At 45.2% G+C, this 18,434-nt stretch overlaps 1 protein-coding gene across 9 annotated transcripts in view; it reads left to right on the forward strand.

The window, feature by feature from the left end:
* The first annotated feature begins 1,275 nt into the window (after window positions 1-1,275).
* The window catches only part of LAT2 (linker for activation of T cells family member 2), a 36,502-nt gene continuing 19,343 nt past the window's right edge, over window positions 1,276-18,434 (forward strand). For 5 of the 9 annotated variants that reach the window (XR_016439019.1, XM_090026329.1, XM_090026330.1 and 2 more), the window contains exons 1-5: window positions 6,354-10,163; window positions 11,657-11,699; window positions 11,959-12,002; window positions 14,146-14,200; window positions 16,028-16,062. Coding sequence is in view for 8 of the 9 variants with exons in the window: in XM_090026329.1 (XP_089882455.1) it covers window positions 9,911-10,163; window positions 11,657-11,699; window positions 11,959-12,002; window positions 14,146-14,200; window positions 16,028-16,062 (430 nt within the window). In the remaining variant the exon portion in view is untranslated. The other 4 variants (XM_090026335.1, XM_090026334.1, XM_090026331.1 and 1 more) reach the window with 4 other exon arrangements.

Here is an 18,434-nt window from a genome sequence, read left to right on the forward strand (position 1 = left end):
GGAGATGCACACACCACACTTTCAGAGCAAGAATCTTCATGCTTGAGTCTTTGTCATCTTTCCTCACTGAATGGGACTCTTATCAAGGGCACACGTTGAAAATGGGTACTGACTCTCTTTTAGTGTTTTTATAGGTATTGTGTCCAGTCAACATTTTGCCATCAAACTGAATACATGTGCTGGACACAAACTGAAAATATACAGGTCAGGACTGGTCCAGAAAAGCAAAGAAGGTGCATTTTGTCTTGTAAAGGTTTGAAATGAATGGACTTCACAAGGAATAAAGCAGGCAGATTTTTTTAAGCAGTTTGTAATAAGTGAAAGCCTGTGACCTCTGCTTAAGGACCAACGGCTTGAGAAGTCGCTTCAGCTGAGATGGGGATTAACGGAGAGAAGAGGGAAATGAACTCAACAACTTGAAAGCAGGATCTTTCAAGCAGTGGGAATGCTGCCGGCCTTGCCCAGCGAAGATCAGAGTATTCAGCCTAGTAACTGCTGGGAGGAATAGCGGTCTCCCGAATGCTGTCGGATGCTGCTAACAGCCAAAGAGCTGGCCTCTTCCATATTTCTAATATCTTAAAAGCAGTCAGTCTTCAGTCTGGATGGCTGGAGAAGAAAGAGATGAGGAGGAATGGATGCAAACTCCATGGAATTAACCAGTGCTGCAGGCCATTATCATTACCATGAGGCTTGGTAAATAGTTTGTTGCAACTGACCCTGTGGCTACAACAGTTAAATTTCAATCAAGTTAGAAAGTCTGTTATGTGCACGTTCATTTTTCTCTTGGGAAAATGCAGACTGCGACTGCAGCCTCTGGAGGGAGACGCTAGAGTTCAGCACGGGTCTGAAGTTCCAGTGCTTTGTACTGTTTGCAGTCAGTCTACCCGTGCATGTTGTGGGTGTGAAACACTACCGTTCAAATGTGGGAGTACTGTTTGCCCAGCCTGCGGGTGCGTGCTATAGAGAACCTGGTTCCTAGTGCAAAGCATGCTTGTTGTTACAGTGGGAGATTCCTACCAACAGCAATTTAAAGTGCGTTGCATCTAAATCTACAGGAGGTAGCGGAGAAGCGATCTAACCATCTGAAAGCACAAAGCATCCAATTTGAAACGTTGCTGTGTTTTTAATATGGAAAATAACAAAAAGCCATTGTTGTGGTCTTCAGTCCATTTGGAGCATGCAGCTGCTCAGCTACATTTACAAAGTCCCTTATTTCTCCCCACGCAATGGAAGAGGTTGTAAGTTGTGCTTAAATAGTTACGCAAATATTTGCTTTTTTTGTATTTTTTTTTTTTTTTTTTTAAAGATGTACGCCCCCTCAAAAAAAGGGTGCTGGAAAGCACCTGAATAGCTGAGCAGTCTGGCATTGCATGAAAACTGCCCAGTTAAAGTGCGTGCTGCCGTGCCATCCCTGTGATGCTTCCAGTTCAGCTTTCCATATTTGGCGTTTGGAGAGAGACTCATAGAAGCAAATGCTTTTTATTTGGACCATATAATGGCTTATATGCCTCAGTGATTTTCTTGATGCTTGCTTTGCTAGCATACTCCTTGTCCCAAAACTGGTGGTCTGTTTCAATAATAGATGTGAGGAAACTACCACATCTCTACTCAGTTTTGTATTTACAAATCCTTGGTATGCCATTCTGAACACTGTAATTAAACTGTTAAATGTGTCACACTTTAAAAGGCATTTCTTTTGCTGACAAGCAAGTATGAAATTACTGAAGTAAGTAAAATGCATGTGTAGTTGAATTCAAGGGGACATGGCAATCAGGGGTGCCTTTATGGTGTGATGCAACAAAAATAATTTTAATTGCATTCCTAAAGCGATCAAATAGGTGTTTGCTATGTGAAACGTACTAGCTGTTTCTAACCCAGAGCGCATGTCTTGTGTCATCACTGAAAAGCTCAGAACCAGTAAATCAATCCCCTGGTGGTAGGTTCACACACCCTTCCCAGTGTCTAAAGCAGAAATATCTTAAAAAAAAAAAAAAAAAAAAAAAGGAGGAGGAAAAACAACATTCATCAGACTTTTTGTACAAGTCCATCACGCAATACTTGTGATACTCCCAGGCACCAATGGTGAAAGAGGCTGAAATGAGAAGGGAAGTCTCTCCCAGTGGTTAAGATGTCAGACCACAGTTTGGCTCATGGTTCAGTTCTGATTTTCTGCCACTGCCTGCCTTTGTGATTGTGGGCAAGTCCCTTAATCTTCCATGCCTCTTTGTCCATGTCTGTAAAACAGACTCTTCCTTTGTCCCTTGTCTGCTTCTGAGCTTATTATTGAACTCTGGGCTACTTCTTTCTGCCTGTTTACAGCACCTAGGCACCTGAGCTTGAACTTAACTAGGGATCTCATAGTAATACAAATCGTACAGAATTCGTGAGCGTCATTCATTTCTAGTACTAGATTCTTTGCCGGGGGAAACAGCTTGGTGACGCTGGTCTACATAGGGCTGTGAGTCAAAGTCTAAAGTGTTGTAGTGATGGCTGGGGTAATGCGCACGTTTACTGCGGTTTGAGTCTCTTCCCCTTGCCGGGCAAACATGCTTGCGTTACAACCATCTGGGGCCAGTCTGTCATAGAAGTGAGCTGGTCTCTCTCAACTGAAGGGGGCTGTCCGGCGCTTCAGCGGATGTTGGGTTTAGTGATTCAGATGGTGACAGGAAACCCGAGCCCTGCTTACAATCCTGAGGAGGAACTTATTCCAGTCTTGCTGGCAGCTTTTGAGAGACATAATGTGGATGGGAAAGCCAGAGAGAGCAGACTGATGCTGCAGGTAAGATGGGCCTGAGGAGGGAAGGAAGTGGGGGATGTGGAAGGCATTGCCCCCAGAGCCCACTGCGATGCCTGCAAGAATCTGTTTGTTGGTTGCAATGAGCTTTGGATCAGACCCCACTGCGGTTGGGGCTGTAGATGGGGTCCACAACGATCAGCTTACAGCAGTACTGTGTGCAAAGCTTGCATGCAATTTTCCCAGCCTTCTGTTATCTGTGTTTAGCCCCATTGGGATAGGGAAAGAGCCCTTCCCCATCAATCTACAGGTTAGTCCTGGCTCTGGTTACTTCTATTACATTCCTCATGTATCACACCTTACTGGGAGAGGAGGAGAAAGACAATAGATCCTAGGTTCGATGGGGTCCTTATGTGAGGAATAAGCTATGCTTCTCTAGCTGTCCTCTATACATTTGGCCACAGCCTTCTACTTTAGGATGTCGGGGATCCCGACTATCCGCCCTCTTCCTTTCTTCTCTCTTTCTGTCTCAGCGGGGGTGGGGGTCACTTTTTGCAGCTTCTAAACTGGTCTTAAAATTAGTCGGGTGAAAAAAAAAAATGATGCTACAGTAATAGAATTGGTAAGTAGTGCCCCAGATATTTAGCAAAACGAGCTAATTACTAGGGAATTCAATACGACACATTGGTTACAAGATGCATATTTTGAAACGATGGACAAAAATTAAATAGAAGCTTTTATTCCCTACACATGCGCTACTTAACGCTGCAATATGGTTTTCCTACTAACAGCCCTGGTAAGGGTTAGTTGCACCACATGTCTTGTACTTTGCTGAGCTCCAGGCAAATGGAAGACAGTCGCACAACAAGTTTTTAGTTAAGGATGTAGTTCTTGTGGCATAAAGAAATGAGGTTTTTGGCTGTAGCTTCGTTAGTCTAAGGACATGGGCAGACAAGGTTCTTTGGGTAGATGCGATATCTTTTATTAGAGCAACTGAGTAATCGGAAAGAAGTGCTTTGCAAACATTTGGTCACAATCGTCCGTCAGGCATAGGAAGTCTCTAAACAGCAGAGACTGCCTACGTACAAAGGAGGGTGATTGCGCCCAAAAGCCCGCAAAGAACTTTTTTCCAACTACTCAGTTGGTCCAATAAAAGATATCATATCTACCCAAAGAACCTTGCCTGCCTATGAAGATAGATAGCATCTTCAATGGAGGACTCCAAAGTGTTTCATGATGTATAAATAAACAAGCTAATTTGCAGCAGGACAATCTTTCACATCCTTTTCATAATGCTTGCTGCTTCAGTCATCCTCGAACTTTCAGAGCAACATTAACTGTCAGCAGCCATGCTTGCCTCTTAGTTTTGCTCTTGTTTGAACCATTCTTCTGTTCTCATGCATGTATTTGCCACCCAGTATCAGGGTCCAGGTTCAGGAAATCATCCTGGTTCCTTGTACCGGAACTGAAAACTTGCATATTAGGCCTACAGAGCCAATGCTGACTGCCAGCACTCTTTACTCCCACTAACTTCAGCGGGATTTTGCACGATAGCATATATTACGTGGGAATCAGCAGGTTGTTTGCAGGGATCAGGTCTTACAAGCCCCAGTCCTATACTGGGATCCAACTGGACAACTTTCTGCACTGGTGTGGCACTGCGGAGACACCAGGGGTTCCCCTGCATGGATTGCATCGCAGAGTCAAGGCTTGTATGTGTAGGTTTTAGACCTCAGGATCCTTGTCCCCTATTAGGTCTGTGTAGCCCAGAATGTACTACTGGTGCATAATAAGAAGAAGAAGAAGAAGCTTGCATGAAAATGCGGCAATGGCTTTTTCCTGAATAGTTCTCATACCTGCCTTTAAGGGGTCATAACCACTGTTATGCTCTGGTGTTTAATCTGAATGGTATTTCTCAGGCTTCTGCATGCATGGGCAATTAGAGTGAGAATAGGAAACAGGCAACCAAGCTGAATACAGCTTGGAAGTGCTGCTCTATCAAGACAGGGGCATTTATACCCTCCCGAAACATGCTTAGAACCAGACGGTTTCTCTTTTTCCCTGGGAAGGGAACAGGTTTCCCTACTGAAACAAATCATCCAACTTGGAGGCAGTTCCTCAGAATCGGCTAAAATCCATAAAATACTGTGTCTGTCCCAGTGTTCCTGTCTTTCCCTTTGCCGCAGAAATGCATAGACTTCCCTCCCGGGGAAAAAATAAAGACCATAGATATTTCAACATTGGTAGGGGCTAGATAAAAATGGCTGGGTAAACTTCAGCCCTAGCTTGAGTCGGCACAGTTCCTTTGACTTTGAACTGGCACCAGGATCTACTTCGTACCTGGGCCAGATTTCCCATGTCCTGGGCAGAGTGCTGTTTGTGGACCTTGGGCAGAGACCTCACTGCATTGGGCTCTGCACAAATACGCATTACGTTCTTTTCTATATCGCAGAGACTTTCTAAATAACTTCAAATGGCCTTGGGGGCTGGTATAGGCGACACTGGCAGCCAGACGCCTTTCTGGGACTATTTAGAAGTCTTAACTAGAGTGATCCTGGAAATTGTTCCAACCCAAGAAGGTCCTGTCCACCTTTTAAAATCAGTTATTTTGGAGCAGGGGAAAGTCTAAGGTAGAGGAGGCCTTTGACAAGGAAGGTCTCTGGAGCTCTTAAAAACTATCAAATCAGTCTAAATACTGACTCTGCTTGTTCAGTCTGTATGCTGAAGTTCAAGGAGTAAGGTGTGTTAAGCTTTTAATGGTTTGTTTTTAATCTATCCAGCTTATTTTCCCTCTAGCACTTCATCCAACCACTCTAGATTCTTCTCCTTTTGTTTAAAAGTACTACAGGCTTTGCAAATGGTTAGTCCTTTTAAATCCTAAGCTAAAATAGGAAAGGACACCTGCTCTCCCCAGATTTTCAAACAGGAGCGCAGGCTTTGCAGAGGAGTTTCATAAACTCCTTAAAATACCAGTTTCAGTCCTCTCTCCTCTAATTGAGTTACATGGGCAGAGCCTGGTAGGCTCAGAGAGTCCGGCTGTCTTCATTATAAATAATTTGATAGATGAGTACCTGCCCTCGTGGGCAGTCCTGCTCATATGTTCAGTGAGCTCGATCTTAAAACCAGAAGAGTTTTTGACCCTACTACTGCCAAAGGCAGACAGTTGCAGAGCCTCGCTGCTCTGATAGCAATCTTCCAATTAATTTCCAGCCTAAATTTAATAATGGCATTTGGATACTCATTTCTTCTTGTTCCCATTTAGTTCTTTAAACTTGAACTAGCCTTTTCTATGGCGCATGCAAGGCAACAATCTTCTCCCCTCTGTGTCTCTGTTGCTCAATGAAGCAATCTAGGCTCTTTTTCACCCTTGTAGCCCTTCTCTGCAACTTTTATTGAGGCTCTGCTTGAATTTCAGGCTCAGGGCAGTAACAGGCAAATGCCAAGATTACCTTTAAACACAGCAGGTGCAGATCAAAGGAGCTAGAGAGAATAGGCCTGGAGGGCTCTTGAAAAAACTATTTCTCTGTTTCATCTCATTTAAATAAGTATTTCCTTTTTTTGTTTACTAAGAATACCCTGGCATTTGAAAAGAGAGCCCCACGCTGTTTTGGTAAGTGCACTGCTAATTCCTATGGGGCAATATCATGCAATGGAAACTAGCAATTATTCCTGTCTCTACCACTTGTTATTCTGAATGGAATAATTTAACTTAAGAAATTTATTCTAAGGACCCGTGCATAGTCTGACGCATGTTTAAAATGCTTTTTAAGACTCACCAACAGCGTGGATAGACCGTTAATGGCTTGTGCTACTTTACATAGAGACTTCTGTGGGTGTTGGCATGTGTGGTAAATAATAGAGAAGATCGAGAAGTTTTTGAAACGGGGCCAAGCCACCGAGGGTAAAGCTTTGAGCATCTTTACTCATAACTCTGATAAGAGGATCCGACAAAAGTAAAACTCTTTTGTTTGCGATCAATGCCTGAGACTTGCAAAGGGCCCCATCATCAAACCAGACGATGCCTGACCCCTTATGTCGTCAAAACTAGGGATGACAAGTGGGTCAGCTGACCAATCAATTGGCTGCATATTTTTGACTGGTCAAAAATATAGCAACTTTACAAAAAAAAAAAAACAACTACTTTTTTTGTAGTTTTCTTGGCAGAAATATAATTTTTTGAATTGTTTGACGCCTTTAATGGAAGATTTGGGCTTTTTCTGTGATGTTTTTAATTGCCAACAGGTCCAAACAAAAAACCAAAAAATTACTGGTATTTGATAGGCCAGTTGACCAAACCTTTATTTGACCAGTCAAATACTCCAACCCGAGTCAAAACCCAAGTGAAAATGTAGATCCTTGAGCCTGTTCTGTATTTCCCACCTAGTAGAATGAGAGAAGGGAGAAATGCATGTTGTTCATGTTCTCCCACAATGAGCAAGTGTCACTAACCTTTCCCTGCCCAGTCACGAGCCTGCTTGTTGGCTTTTTCCGTTAGATCTTTTGCAAAAGAGTGGGTTGTGTCTCTCAATACCTTTGCACATGGGTTCTAACGCAGCATAAGCAGATGAGCAATCACGGGCCATACTTGGCTTCTCATGGTCACGCTTCTGCTAGCTTGGCTGATGACTGCCTGTGCCTGGAAGGTTATGCTTTTGTTGTTGCCTAGTGGGGAACCTGATCAGGGCTGTATGCAGGTTTGTGAGTTCTTTTTTCATTGTTTGCTGTTTCAGGGTTAAGTGTGGGTGGGTTGGGTTGTATTTCTCTGTCTTGGTTGTAGAATATTTGCTGTTGTGTTTTTTGCACTCGTGGTTTTTGAGACAAACTAGGTGTTGCAAAGCTCTAGGGGTGAAGTCCCTTAGAGGATGTGGGATCCATTTTTGTCCCTGCCTAATTTTCAACACTACCAAAACATGAAATTTCAGGGATTTGGGAAGGGTGGCTTGTGAAATGTTGCTCCTCTCTACGCTTTGCTGTGCTGGAGTTTTTGAGTTTAAATTTAAGCCAGCAACACAGCATCTACTGACAGCAAAAGGACTCATTTGGCTTGACATTGCCAACTTGTAAACTTACTAAACAGATAGGGATGCCTTTAAAATAAGGGTTTGAATCTGCAACCTTAGATGCCAATGGGAGTTTTGCATCCTGAAGTTTTGGCTTTGTAAACAGTTGCTTTGTATGCACTGTGCACCATGAAGCATCTTTAAGCACTTGTTCGGTGAAGTAATTAATCAAATGCAGCTGCTTCTGGGGTGCCCCAGCAAAGGAGTAGGCTAGAGATGATAAAGCACAGACAGAAATGGAATTGAACACAATGAAGAGGGGGCAGGAGGGTGCCAGAGAGAAAAATCCTCAAGCCTTAGGCAAGGGTATAGGCTGCAGTTACCAGCCTGCAGTATAGGTTTCCTTCCGCTGCCACGTGTGTGCTGTGTACCTCCGTGTGATGTGCCAGGCTGCAGCTTCCCTTGGCCTGTGGCTGGAGAAGGGGATGCAATGCTAGGACAAGAGGATTGCTCTGGCTATGTGAAGGGTGTTCTCTTCTGCAGTGCTTCTTGGCTACCTGAAAGACCTGTCTTTCAGAGACCATCCTGCCCCGATTTCTTGCTGGGAATACTGGCATAGATGAAGGCCTCTCCCTGCTTTTGGAACCTGAATAATTCTGTGCTGCAGACACCACAGGCTGTATCATAGCCTCTCAATCTTTAATTTTAAAAGGGCTGAGATGCTTCTAAAGAAACTGCCAGATATCCCATAATGTATGATTAGGCAATAGCTTTCTCACAGGGGAATTTTCTTACAGCCAAGCAATTGGCTTACTCAGAGTCATGAGGGCTTCTGTCCCATAAACGGATGTTAGCCAAGTGCTTCCTGGGAGAGCTGGCAAAAAGTCACCAGCTATAACGCACAATGCCAGGAAGTGCGTGTCAGTGTGGAGGGGAGAGACCGGGTCCTATCCATACTCTATCTCTAGGAAGAGCCAACACAGCAGACCAGGGAAGGGGCGGGCAATATGGTGGCAGATAGGGTAGGGACCAGAAAAGAGCAGCAAATCAGGAAGGGAGCAGAAAGCAGAGCAGGCAATCAAGCAGGCAAGGGGGGTACCAGTGGCCCTTGGGGAGGGCGTGGGGGTAATTTCTTGTACTCCTGTCAAAAACATTGCTTCCGCTGGGTTAAAATGATGTACAAGTTGCCCTCATCGACCACGGTTTCGCCAACCACGCTTCTGAGTATCCACGCGTAATATTCTATATACCATTTTGGCTACCACGGTATACAGTTCTGACTAACCACAGTTTTCTGTGGCCACGTGTTAGCTCGCCACCTGCCGTTTTTCTCATAAAGCCTTTTGTCTTGCTAATCACGGGAACTTTCAGGAAGCGAAGCGCAGTGGTTGGCAAGGGAAACCTGTACTCAGAAATTGCAGCAATGGAATTATTGCATTTGTTTTCCCTATCCTTCAGCTATGCAAAGTAGGTGGAAAATGCAGCTGGTAGTGTGAGCGAAGAACTCAAGAGTAGTATCTGCTTTGTACAGGTGTTCATGACCATGCAAGATCTGGGAGAAGGCAGCTGCCTCTTTCTCTGGCCCAGCAGAAGAACATATGGCATTTGCATTTTGAGGAGGAAACCTCAAACAAAAGAAACACCAGGCTGAATAGCGAGGAATGTTTTTGTTTTTTTTTGTTTTTTTTCTCGATGAGCTCTGTTAATGTAGCAGTGTGCCCTAAGGTGCCTTCTAAAACCAGAGACTAGCATTGCTGAGGGCAATGTCGGAAAACATTTTCTACCCTGGCAGGCAGAAAGGACTAGACTATCTGGTGTTGGGGTCTTTCCTATTTCTGAGTTATGTCATGCTTGGAAATCATACCTCCACTTCTGTGACAGTCTCTCCTGGGTGTGCAGGCAACATAGTTTAGTGGATGGGAAACTAGGCCGAGTCAGGAAACCTGGCTTCTATTCCTGGCTCTGCCACTGTTTTCTTGTGTAACCTTGGGCAAGTCGCTTGTTTTCTCTTTGCTTCTGTTTCCCCAAAGCAGAATGGGGAGAAGGCAGCCCTTTGAAGTAGTGTGAGGCATCATCCAAACACAGAAGGGCAGCCTCTGCTCTGAGGCGATCACAATTTCAACACAAAGGTCATGGAAAGGGGAATAATAATAACTACATTCTGCACAATATAATTATGATGATCTCTGGAAGAAAGGAGGAAGGATTTATTTGGTCTTTGCATGATAGGTTTGAGCACTTAAATGCTCCCGGGAGCCAACAGGGCTGCAAGGCACTAAGCAAGTGCATTAATGGGTTTTTTTCCATTGCTTGTGTTTTCAGGCTGGACATTTGCAGAGTAATGGCTCAAGTGGAACTGCTCTGGGCTGCAGCGTCCTTGATGCTGCTTGGAGCTCTAGTGGGCATGTGCATGAAGTGTCAGCAGTCCGGTAAGGCTTTCCCCATTTCTTTGAGTCACAGGGCAGTCCAAGGCTAGTGTGGGCAACACATGGGCTGCCTAGCTTGTCTGAAGGCTGCCAGACAGCAACGTGTCTCCTTGCAGTTTGTTGCCCAAGTGACCAATCTACAGCACGTCTAATGAGTTGGATGCCTAATTTTTCACGTGGGTGACCATACTGTTCAGTGTGTTGAAAGCTTTGTCCCAGTGTGTGATGGTTTTGCTGGTGTGCAGTACCCCGCAGGTCAAGCTAAAGCTGATGTCCTTAAGCTCACGTTTTCTTTCTGTTCGTGTCTCGTGTGCGCAGGGGACAGTTAGGCTGTAGCACTTTTGGCTGGAGTACAGCACCCTGCACAGCACGAGGTCCTGCTGTCTGGTTTTTGCTCCGTGCATCTCTGCCGCTGCTTTGCTTTTGTGGTTGGATGCAGGGGTGTTGCAGCTTATGTAAGCCACTAATTTATGGCCTGCATCATACCTCTCCCCCTTTGCCCAGTAGTGCCCTTCTGTGGAAGTGCAGTAGGTCTGGGATTTGGAAGGAAGGAAGATGTTGGGACTTGCCTGCACCCTCCATATTCCACCTGCTTCTACAGCCAGGGAGAGCCATGGGAGATAGCACAGTCCAGCTGCATGTCGGCTTTGCATCCTCTACCCATCCATGCCCATCAGTGGGGAGCTGTGGGGACATCTGCCATGGAAGGGACCTTTGACAGCATCGCTTCTGCAGACACTGTGTCCTCTGGGGGCAAGAGGTTTCAGGAAAAAATCTTGAGGGATTCCCGTGCTGCTGGTAGTGAAGGCCAGCCAGCAATGGGTGGGAGTTGTGGAGGAAAGGCCCCTTTCACTTCTGAAAATGAATGGGTATATGGGAACTGCTCAGCTCCCCAAAGAAATAACCTCACAGAGTGCAGCCGATGGATGTAAATCTGAGAGCATGATAAATTCCCCTGCAGACCCACAGACTCGGAGGGTTGTGCTAAATCTAAGACCAGTCCAATTTGACTGGAGATGAGTTTGACTCAATCGGGGAAGAGGGGGGGTGTCCTGGTCAGACTTTCTGAATGTGTGGTTTTTAGCTGGGATGCATTTAGTTGCTGTGTTGGTCTGAGACCAAAAGACATGCAAAACTCCAGAACTCTTGGTTGAGAGGGGATACCTTGTATTAGACCAACTAAGAAAGTGCAAGCTCTCCCTCCTCCCCTTTTTTTCTGCAAGCTTTGAGAACATTTTAAAAATTAAAGACGGTTTTTAGCTGAGCACTGGGACAGCTGTTGGGATCCCATGTCCTTTCCTGGTCCTGGCTGCAGGTTTGCTTGATGGAGACGGTTCTTGAAATGTTTTCGCAGCTGGTGCCCTCTGCCTTCTTTGCTGCTTGCCTTCGCAAGTTGTGTGCAGTGTATGTTCACTCAGGTTTTCTAGATCTTTTCCTTCTCCTTTTCCTGAACTTTAAATCCCAAGTCACCCATTCTGATTCTTTTTTTCTTCTAGCTGCTAAACGGGAAAATAAACAGCTGCATCAGCAAAGGGGTCGGTAAGTTGCCCTTCACAATCCTTTTATTTTTCCCTCTGAAATTCCGCTTCTCCACCCATGACAAAAGCAGAAACGTTTCACTGCGTCAGAGAAGTATCTCGCTTTTGACTTGTGTGGTAATGGCCTGTGCACTGGAGAGCTGTGCAACGTTGACCTCATCTTGTTGTTGTCATCTTAACAGCTGTGACCTAGACCTTGGTTGTGCCCTCCACACCTGTAGTTCCCTCTCATAAGGACAGAACTTTCCTTGTATTTTCAGGCGTGGAAACCGGCAGACATTTGAGGTGATTCGGACCTACTCAAGTAAGTATGAATTTTACCGTGCTCATTGGACATCGGAAGGAAACTCACGGCCCTAAGATGTGGCTGCAGTTCTTGCTGGCGTACTGGTTTGTGTAGCTTTTCAACACTACCACCTACCCTATAGAGAAGGAAAGTCATGGCTTGAATCCTTGCTCTTTAAGACCTGACTGACCATCTCAATTTATTGCTCCTTCAAAGGAGAGTTAAGAGACTCAGGGGCCTGACTCTGCTAAAGTCCCAGCCCAGCTCCTTAGGTCATAGAAAACAAGTATTGCAAAAAATAACAGCTTACTGGTTTTTGGCTTCTCTGAACAGAAGCCTGTGCCTGGGAAAATGACTCTGTGCATGATGGGATACCCGAACCCCTACTGATGAGCGACTCACTTGTTTTCACCTTGGTACTTCTTCCTGTTCCAAATCTGGTTACGTGATGACCTTTTTGCTTTTTTCCCCAAACTCAGCTGCTGTTATTTTGGGTCAATACTTTGACCCCAGCTGACTTCCTGCCCTTGGCACAGGGGGCTGGGCTCGATCATCTTCTGAGGTCCCTTCCAGCCCTAATATCTATGACATCTATGAAATTAAGTTGCCACAAACCAAATCTGGCTTCCGGGTGCTGTCTTGTTCCCGTCTTCAGTCCGATCTCAGTAATATGATAACAACAAACACCCGGGCCACTGCTTGGTCCAGGTCACTCCTTTGGTCCTTGGGATTTTGCAGGGGCTGGGAGAAGCTTCCACTTCCTCTTCCCCCCCCCCCCGCCCCCGGCATCTTGTTTTCTTTGCCCTTCCACCCCACCCCACCCCACCCCACCCGTGCCTCCCCTCCCTTGCTTTCTCTTTTCTTTTCTCTTTACCATCACTAGCCCCCATCTTCTGTTCCTCTGCTGCATTTTTATTTCCTCTGGGACAGCTAATCTGAAAAAGGGAGTCCACCTTACTCCGAAGGGAGTATGATTTGTAAAATGAACTCTGCTGGTTGGGGCTGACTGGGAAGGCCTGAGCCCCTGGCAGAGGCTGACAGTTCTGTCGTAATTGGGGATTAAGGGACCATTGTCAGCAAGAGGGGAAAGGTTTTAAGGTAATTTGGGCCAGTCTGATACTGCTTATAGACACAAGACCTTAATTATGGCTGTCCTAATGCAGTATTGTATTATGGAGTATTGTTTTCTTGATGGCCCACATGGCTGACAAGATGGCAGCTCTTACCAGGGCACAGTGGGTAGCAATGATCTAACCTAGAGATGACCACAACCAGGTCTCTGTTGGACAGATGGGGTCCAGTGGCTTGGCTGGCTGGTACTGGAGGAAGACATTCTTTGTAGCAGCAGTTTTCAGGACATTGAGCAGCCCAGGAGGAGATGAGGAAGTTGCAGGTGTTTGTTGCCTGGGCTCAGCTTCTCCCAACTTTTTTTTAACTGCAGAAGAGCACTTTCCAACACTGGAGTCCAGGGACTGTATGGTGAACAGTAACAAACATTGGGGAAAGCTGATGTAAAAAGATTCATGGACACTGTCCCTCTCCTTATCCATTGGCCACCCAGTGCTGTTTTGTTAGCACTGCAAATGCGTTCCTAGCAAAAGAACTGGGAAGGGATTGCTTAAAGGTGCGGAGAAAAAACATTTAAAATAGGGCTGCAATAAGTTATCTATAACATCACCTGGCCTTTCCGAAGTACTTTCATCTGAGGGAGGAGAGTGTGGGATAAGCACCAATAAACACATTTGTTTTAACATGGTGGAGGAAGCATGACAGGTGCAGCCAAACTCCAAGAGAAGTTATTAGGACTTCTAGAAGAACCTAGTTCTTTTATTTTAAGAGCTTATAAGAAAGACCTGATTGTAGCATGGCTGTAGGTCAGGCCGAGTGGGAGAAAATAACTGGCAACTGTGGCAGGAATAGCAGCTGGCACATCTATTGAGATTGTAGCATTAGGAAAGGTGTTTGTAGCAGCTTGTCCTGTTCCTTGTAGATGAGAAAGTGTGCTATATTCACTTTGTCCCTTGGCCCACTGTGCACTTTTTTTAAGAAGGTAACTGAATATGCACAGGAAGTCCTTTGTACCTAACTGCTCTGTGCCCTGTTTGGAAGCATGTCTATTGTTGCCTTTACCTTGAACATTCGATTCTATTCTCTATGCCAGTTCCAACGACAAGGCTTGAACAATTTAAGTCACCGGACAGCGATCCAGTTATACGGTATGTGATATGAATTTTAGCCAAAGTTGGGAACACTGGGGATCTTTAGGTTTGGGATCTAAGCTCTATGACTTGGCATATATCGAATCTGCTGTTTAATCATTTTGTAAGGTTCTCGATCCTTTTTTATATCTTCCAGTTGCTTTTATAGCATTTACTAGCACGAGTGTTCAAATGAAACGCGAGGAAACACCATAGCGTTGCAGATAAAAGGCAAATCATGTTAGGAACAAGTTGAGGCTCTTTGATCTTAATCCATTTTATATGGTGAAGCCCAACTAAACTCATGGGAAACGTATGGTAAAAATATTGCTGTAATGTATACTAGTATTTCTCTAAACCTTGGGTTTTGTTCCAAATGCTCCAACTCCCATGTTGGAGTCCTCCAAATTATCTTCTGTTTCAGACCCACAAAAAGGACCATGTCACTTTTATAGTCATTACTCAGACCCATGTTTGAGGACCAGTGAAAGATGCAATAGCTGCACTGGTTTCCATCCCTTTTGTGAGTTGATTTGTATTCCAACACACAGGCAGCATACATAAATACAGATTGGGGAACGACTGGCTAGGCTGCAGTATTGCAGAGGAGGACTGGGGGGTTATAGTAGACCAGTGGTTTTCAAACTTCCTGAAGTCATAGAATGCTTTCATATCGCTACTTCTGCCACAAAACCCCCAACTGCATCCTTATCCTAAAGACTGATGTGGAGCCAGGCAACCTGGCCCCAATATAGCAGCACGTTTGCTTCCCTGCCCACTCCACCATTACACCCATTCTCTTTGCAGAACCCCAGGGTTTCACAGAGCACAGTTTGAAAACCGCTGCAGTAGACTATAAGCTGAATATGAGCCAGAGGTGTGTGGTCTTGTTGCAAAAAAAAAAAAAAAAAAATTACCACCCCCCAGCACAATTCACTATGCTGTTAACAGGAGTGTCACCTTCAAATCAAAGGGAGAGGGGTTCTTCCACTCTATTCGGTGCTGGTGAGGCCTCACCTCATACTGGGTACATCTACACATTGATTAATGCACCGTAATTACTACACCTTCAGTTTAGGACTTGGATAATCCTGAATCGGCGCGCAGTAACTGGTGCTACTGCGCAGTAGCACCAGCACGTGGGTTTTCACAAACGCTAACTGCGTAGTATCCTAATACTACTGCACAGTAGCATAATAGCATGGGTTTTGCCCAGCATGCTACTGCACAGTGTTGTTAGGGTACTGCTCAGCTAGCATCTCATGTAGATGTGTCCACTGTGTCCAGTTTTGGGCTCCACACTTCAAGCACGTGGACAGTTTGGAAAGAGTCTAGCACAACACAAATGATGAGGGGCCTGGGGAAACTGCTGAGACAGCCTTATGAGGAAAGGCTGAAAAAATGAGTCATTTAGTTTAGAGGAGGTATGATACTGGGGGTAGGGAGGGAGTTTGCTAATGGTCTTCAAATACCTGAAAGGCAATTATGGAGAGGATGGAGATGGGCTTTTCTCTCTGGCTGCAGGGGACAGGACTAGGAGCAATGGCCTCAAGCTGCAGCAGGGGAAATGCAGGTTGGAGATTAGGATGTACTTTCTGACTATGAGGGGTTCAAGTATTGGAACAGGCATAACCTAAAGAAACTGGAATCTCCCCCGGAAGCTTTCAAGAGCAGGTTAGACAGACATTTGTCTGGGATGGTTTAGTTGGGGATGACTCTGCCATGAACAGGGGGCTGGAGTAGATGACCTACTTTCCTGTGATCCAGCATGAACTGAAATGGGGGGGACTACCGGTAAATGACATGTGCAGTCATTAGTTGTGTCCACAATTTGATTTCTTTCAGAAGATCCAAGGAGCTCCCGACCTCAGATCTTGATAGTAAGTATTTGTATAAAACATTCATTTATTTTAACTGCTCTCGGACAGATGCCCTTATCTAACAGAAAATCAGGAACTGGGAATGTTACCAATCTCTGCTTGTTTCCCTGGCTGCTGTCAACTCCTGTGAAGTTCGTGAAGGGATGTTCAATTCTTGTTTCTTGTCAGCCTTCCTGATTTCTGAACATCCTATTTCTATGGAAGCTTCTTAGAGTTAAATCTACTCCTATAACATTACCCAGCAAGGTATTTCTGGGACTTGTCTATAGGGAGGACTGATTGGGAAGTCTCTGGGGAACCTGATGCCTTGCATTCAAAATGTCATAGCTGTTGTGTGCTGTGGTTGTAGTTCAATCTACTGCCAAAGTGAGTTAACCTAATCCACAAAGACAGCCAGGAGTGCTTTTCTGGGGAAGAAGGACAGAATAGGAGGTGTTCTGGGCTTTCCCCCCAGGTAGACAAGCACTTAAAATGTTATACAGACAATAAGTATTTGATGGTTTTGACAGCCATATGTAAATGCATGGTGTAACCCTGTCTGTGTCCTTGAACTTGTAGGGGGTTTTTTTTTTCTCTTCAGTCTCTTTATCTTATGACTCTCTGGCTGAGTCCACAGACATGATTCTGACTCTAGTTGTCTCATTACCTTTTGCCCGGTGTCTGGGAACATGATGTACATTGTGGGCTTGATGGCTAGAGAGCATCTACAGCTCCCATTGATTTCAAAGCTGGAGTTTCGGGTGCTCAGTACTTCTGAAAATCAGGCACTCGACATGATGTTAAGTGGAAACATGCCACTATACAGCCTTCACATTCAGCACAGCCAGCTTCCTTCCAGGCACTGCTGAGACATGGTACTCTGTCAGGTCACTGGTGAATAGGGGGTTAACTCTAGTTCAGCTGTCTGCTCTTGTCTTAGTTTGGCTGCTCAGGGATATGAGAGTATGTCTGTGTGAGAGAGGATGGGGAGAATATGCTTTTAGGTCAGGCGGTGGCCTCAAGACTAGATCAAATAGCAGTAGTGGGATTTTTCCTCTTTCTGCTTTTTTATTGATTCTTTCTTGCTATACATGTTACCCCATGGCTGGGAGGGAAAGACTTTTAGGACTGCAACTGCTGGGCCACGCTAACATCTGGACTGTCCCACTTACCCTGCGTAACACCGTGGTGGTACATAGTTCGTCCTAAATCACAGGTCTTTCATCCCTCCTGGAAGAAAGGTCAGTAAACCTGGGTTCTGGTGAGCTACCAGGGGGAGGGAGGTTTCACTTGTGGCCCACTGCATAGCTCAGGACTATTTGCAAAGCCTCTGGCGACCCTAGTGGGTAATAGAGACAATCACCTGGGGTTTTATGTGGGATTTCTAGAGTCCCCACCTCTTTCCCCAGTGATATCTGAGTATCTCAGAAATATTTGCTTTGCATCCCTGGAAAATCTGCTTCTCACTTCACAGAACTGAGGTACTAGGTGACTTGCCCATGCTCATATGGGAAGCGTGCGGCGAAGTGGAGACTGAACCTCAGCCCGCCGAGTCCAAGACCAGTGCCTTAATTGCAGTGCTGTCCTCCCTGTGTGGGGTGGGGTTTAACAAAAACCCTGTAAGAAGCAGTCCTGTCATCACTATTCTAGGCTCTGCCTGTGACTTCTGCCTTTTGGTTTTGTTTTCGCCACAATATCACGCTGAGCTGATGGTATCAGTGATTCTTTATCACGCCTTTAAATCTACTTCCTAAGAGATGACCTAGATGGTGTTCCCTTTGGTGTATTTTTGCCAGAGTAACCTCTTGTTCTCCCATGAATTATTCTGCCTTTTATTTGATACTGATCTATTGGACACCTGGAAGTCCTCAGTTAATGGATCCAAATCCTTCCTTATCTAATTTTGTAGCCCTCCTAGCCATCAGTTAGCTGGCTGCAGCTATAATACCATGTAAACATGTGCTGTCTTCTACGTGGCAGTGCTGAGCCCAAATGCCAAAATTCAACAACAGGTAAAAGCTGTGCTGCAATATAATGCAATTAGGCTAAAAACATGGAGGGTGACAATCCTAGGGCTGGTAGTGTTTGGTCAGTGCTCATCAGACGATATACCCACCTGTACAATGGACTGTTGAAATGTTGTTAAAACAGTGAAATAACTCTGTCCTTGACACGCCATGCTTTAGTCTCGTCCATCTTTAAAGAAAAGACTCTTGACCCCACCTGTTTATCCAGCTGCGACAGTATCTGGCTTCACCTGCCATCCCAAGGACCATGGTTGGGAGCTGTTTCCTGCCCCATAAGTTTAACCAAAATGGCTTGGCCAAAATCTACAAGGACCTTCCTCTTAAGCAGATCTCAGAACCGCAACTGCCTCCTTGTCCTACTGATGG

The sequence above is a fragment of the Crocodylus siamensis genome, chromosome 13 (assembly GCF_052110815.1).
Source record: "Crocodylus siamensis isolate JL-2025a chromosome 13, ASM5211081v1, whole genome shotgun sequence".
In the NCBI taxonomy this organism is placed as follows: domain Eukaryota; kingdom Metazoa; phylum Chordata; order Crocodylia; family Crocodylidae; genus Crocodylus; species Crocodylus siamensis.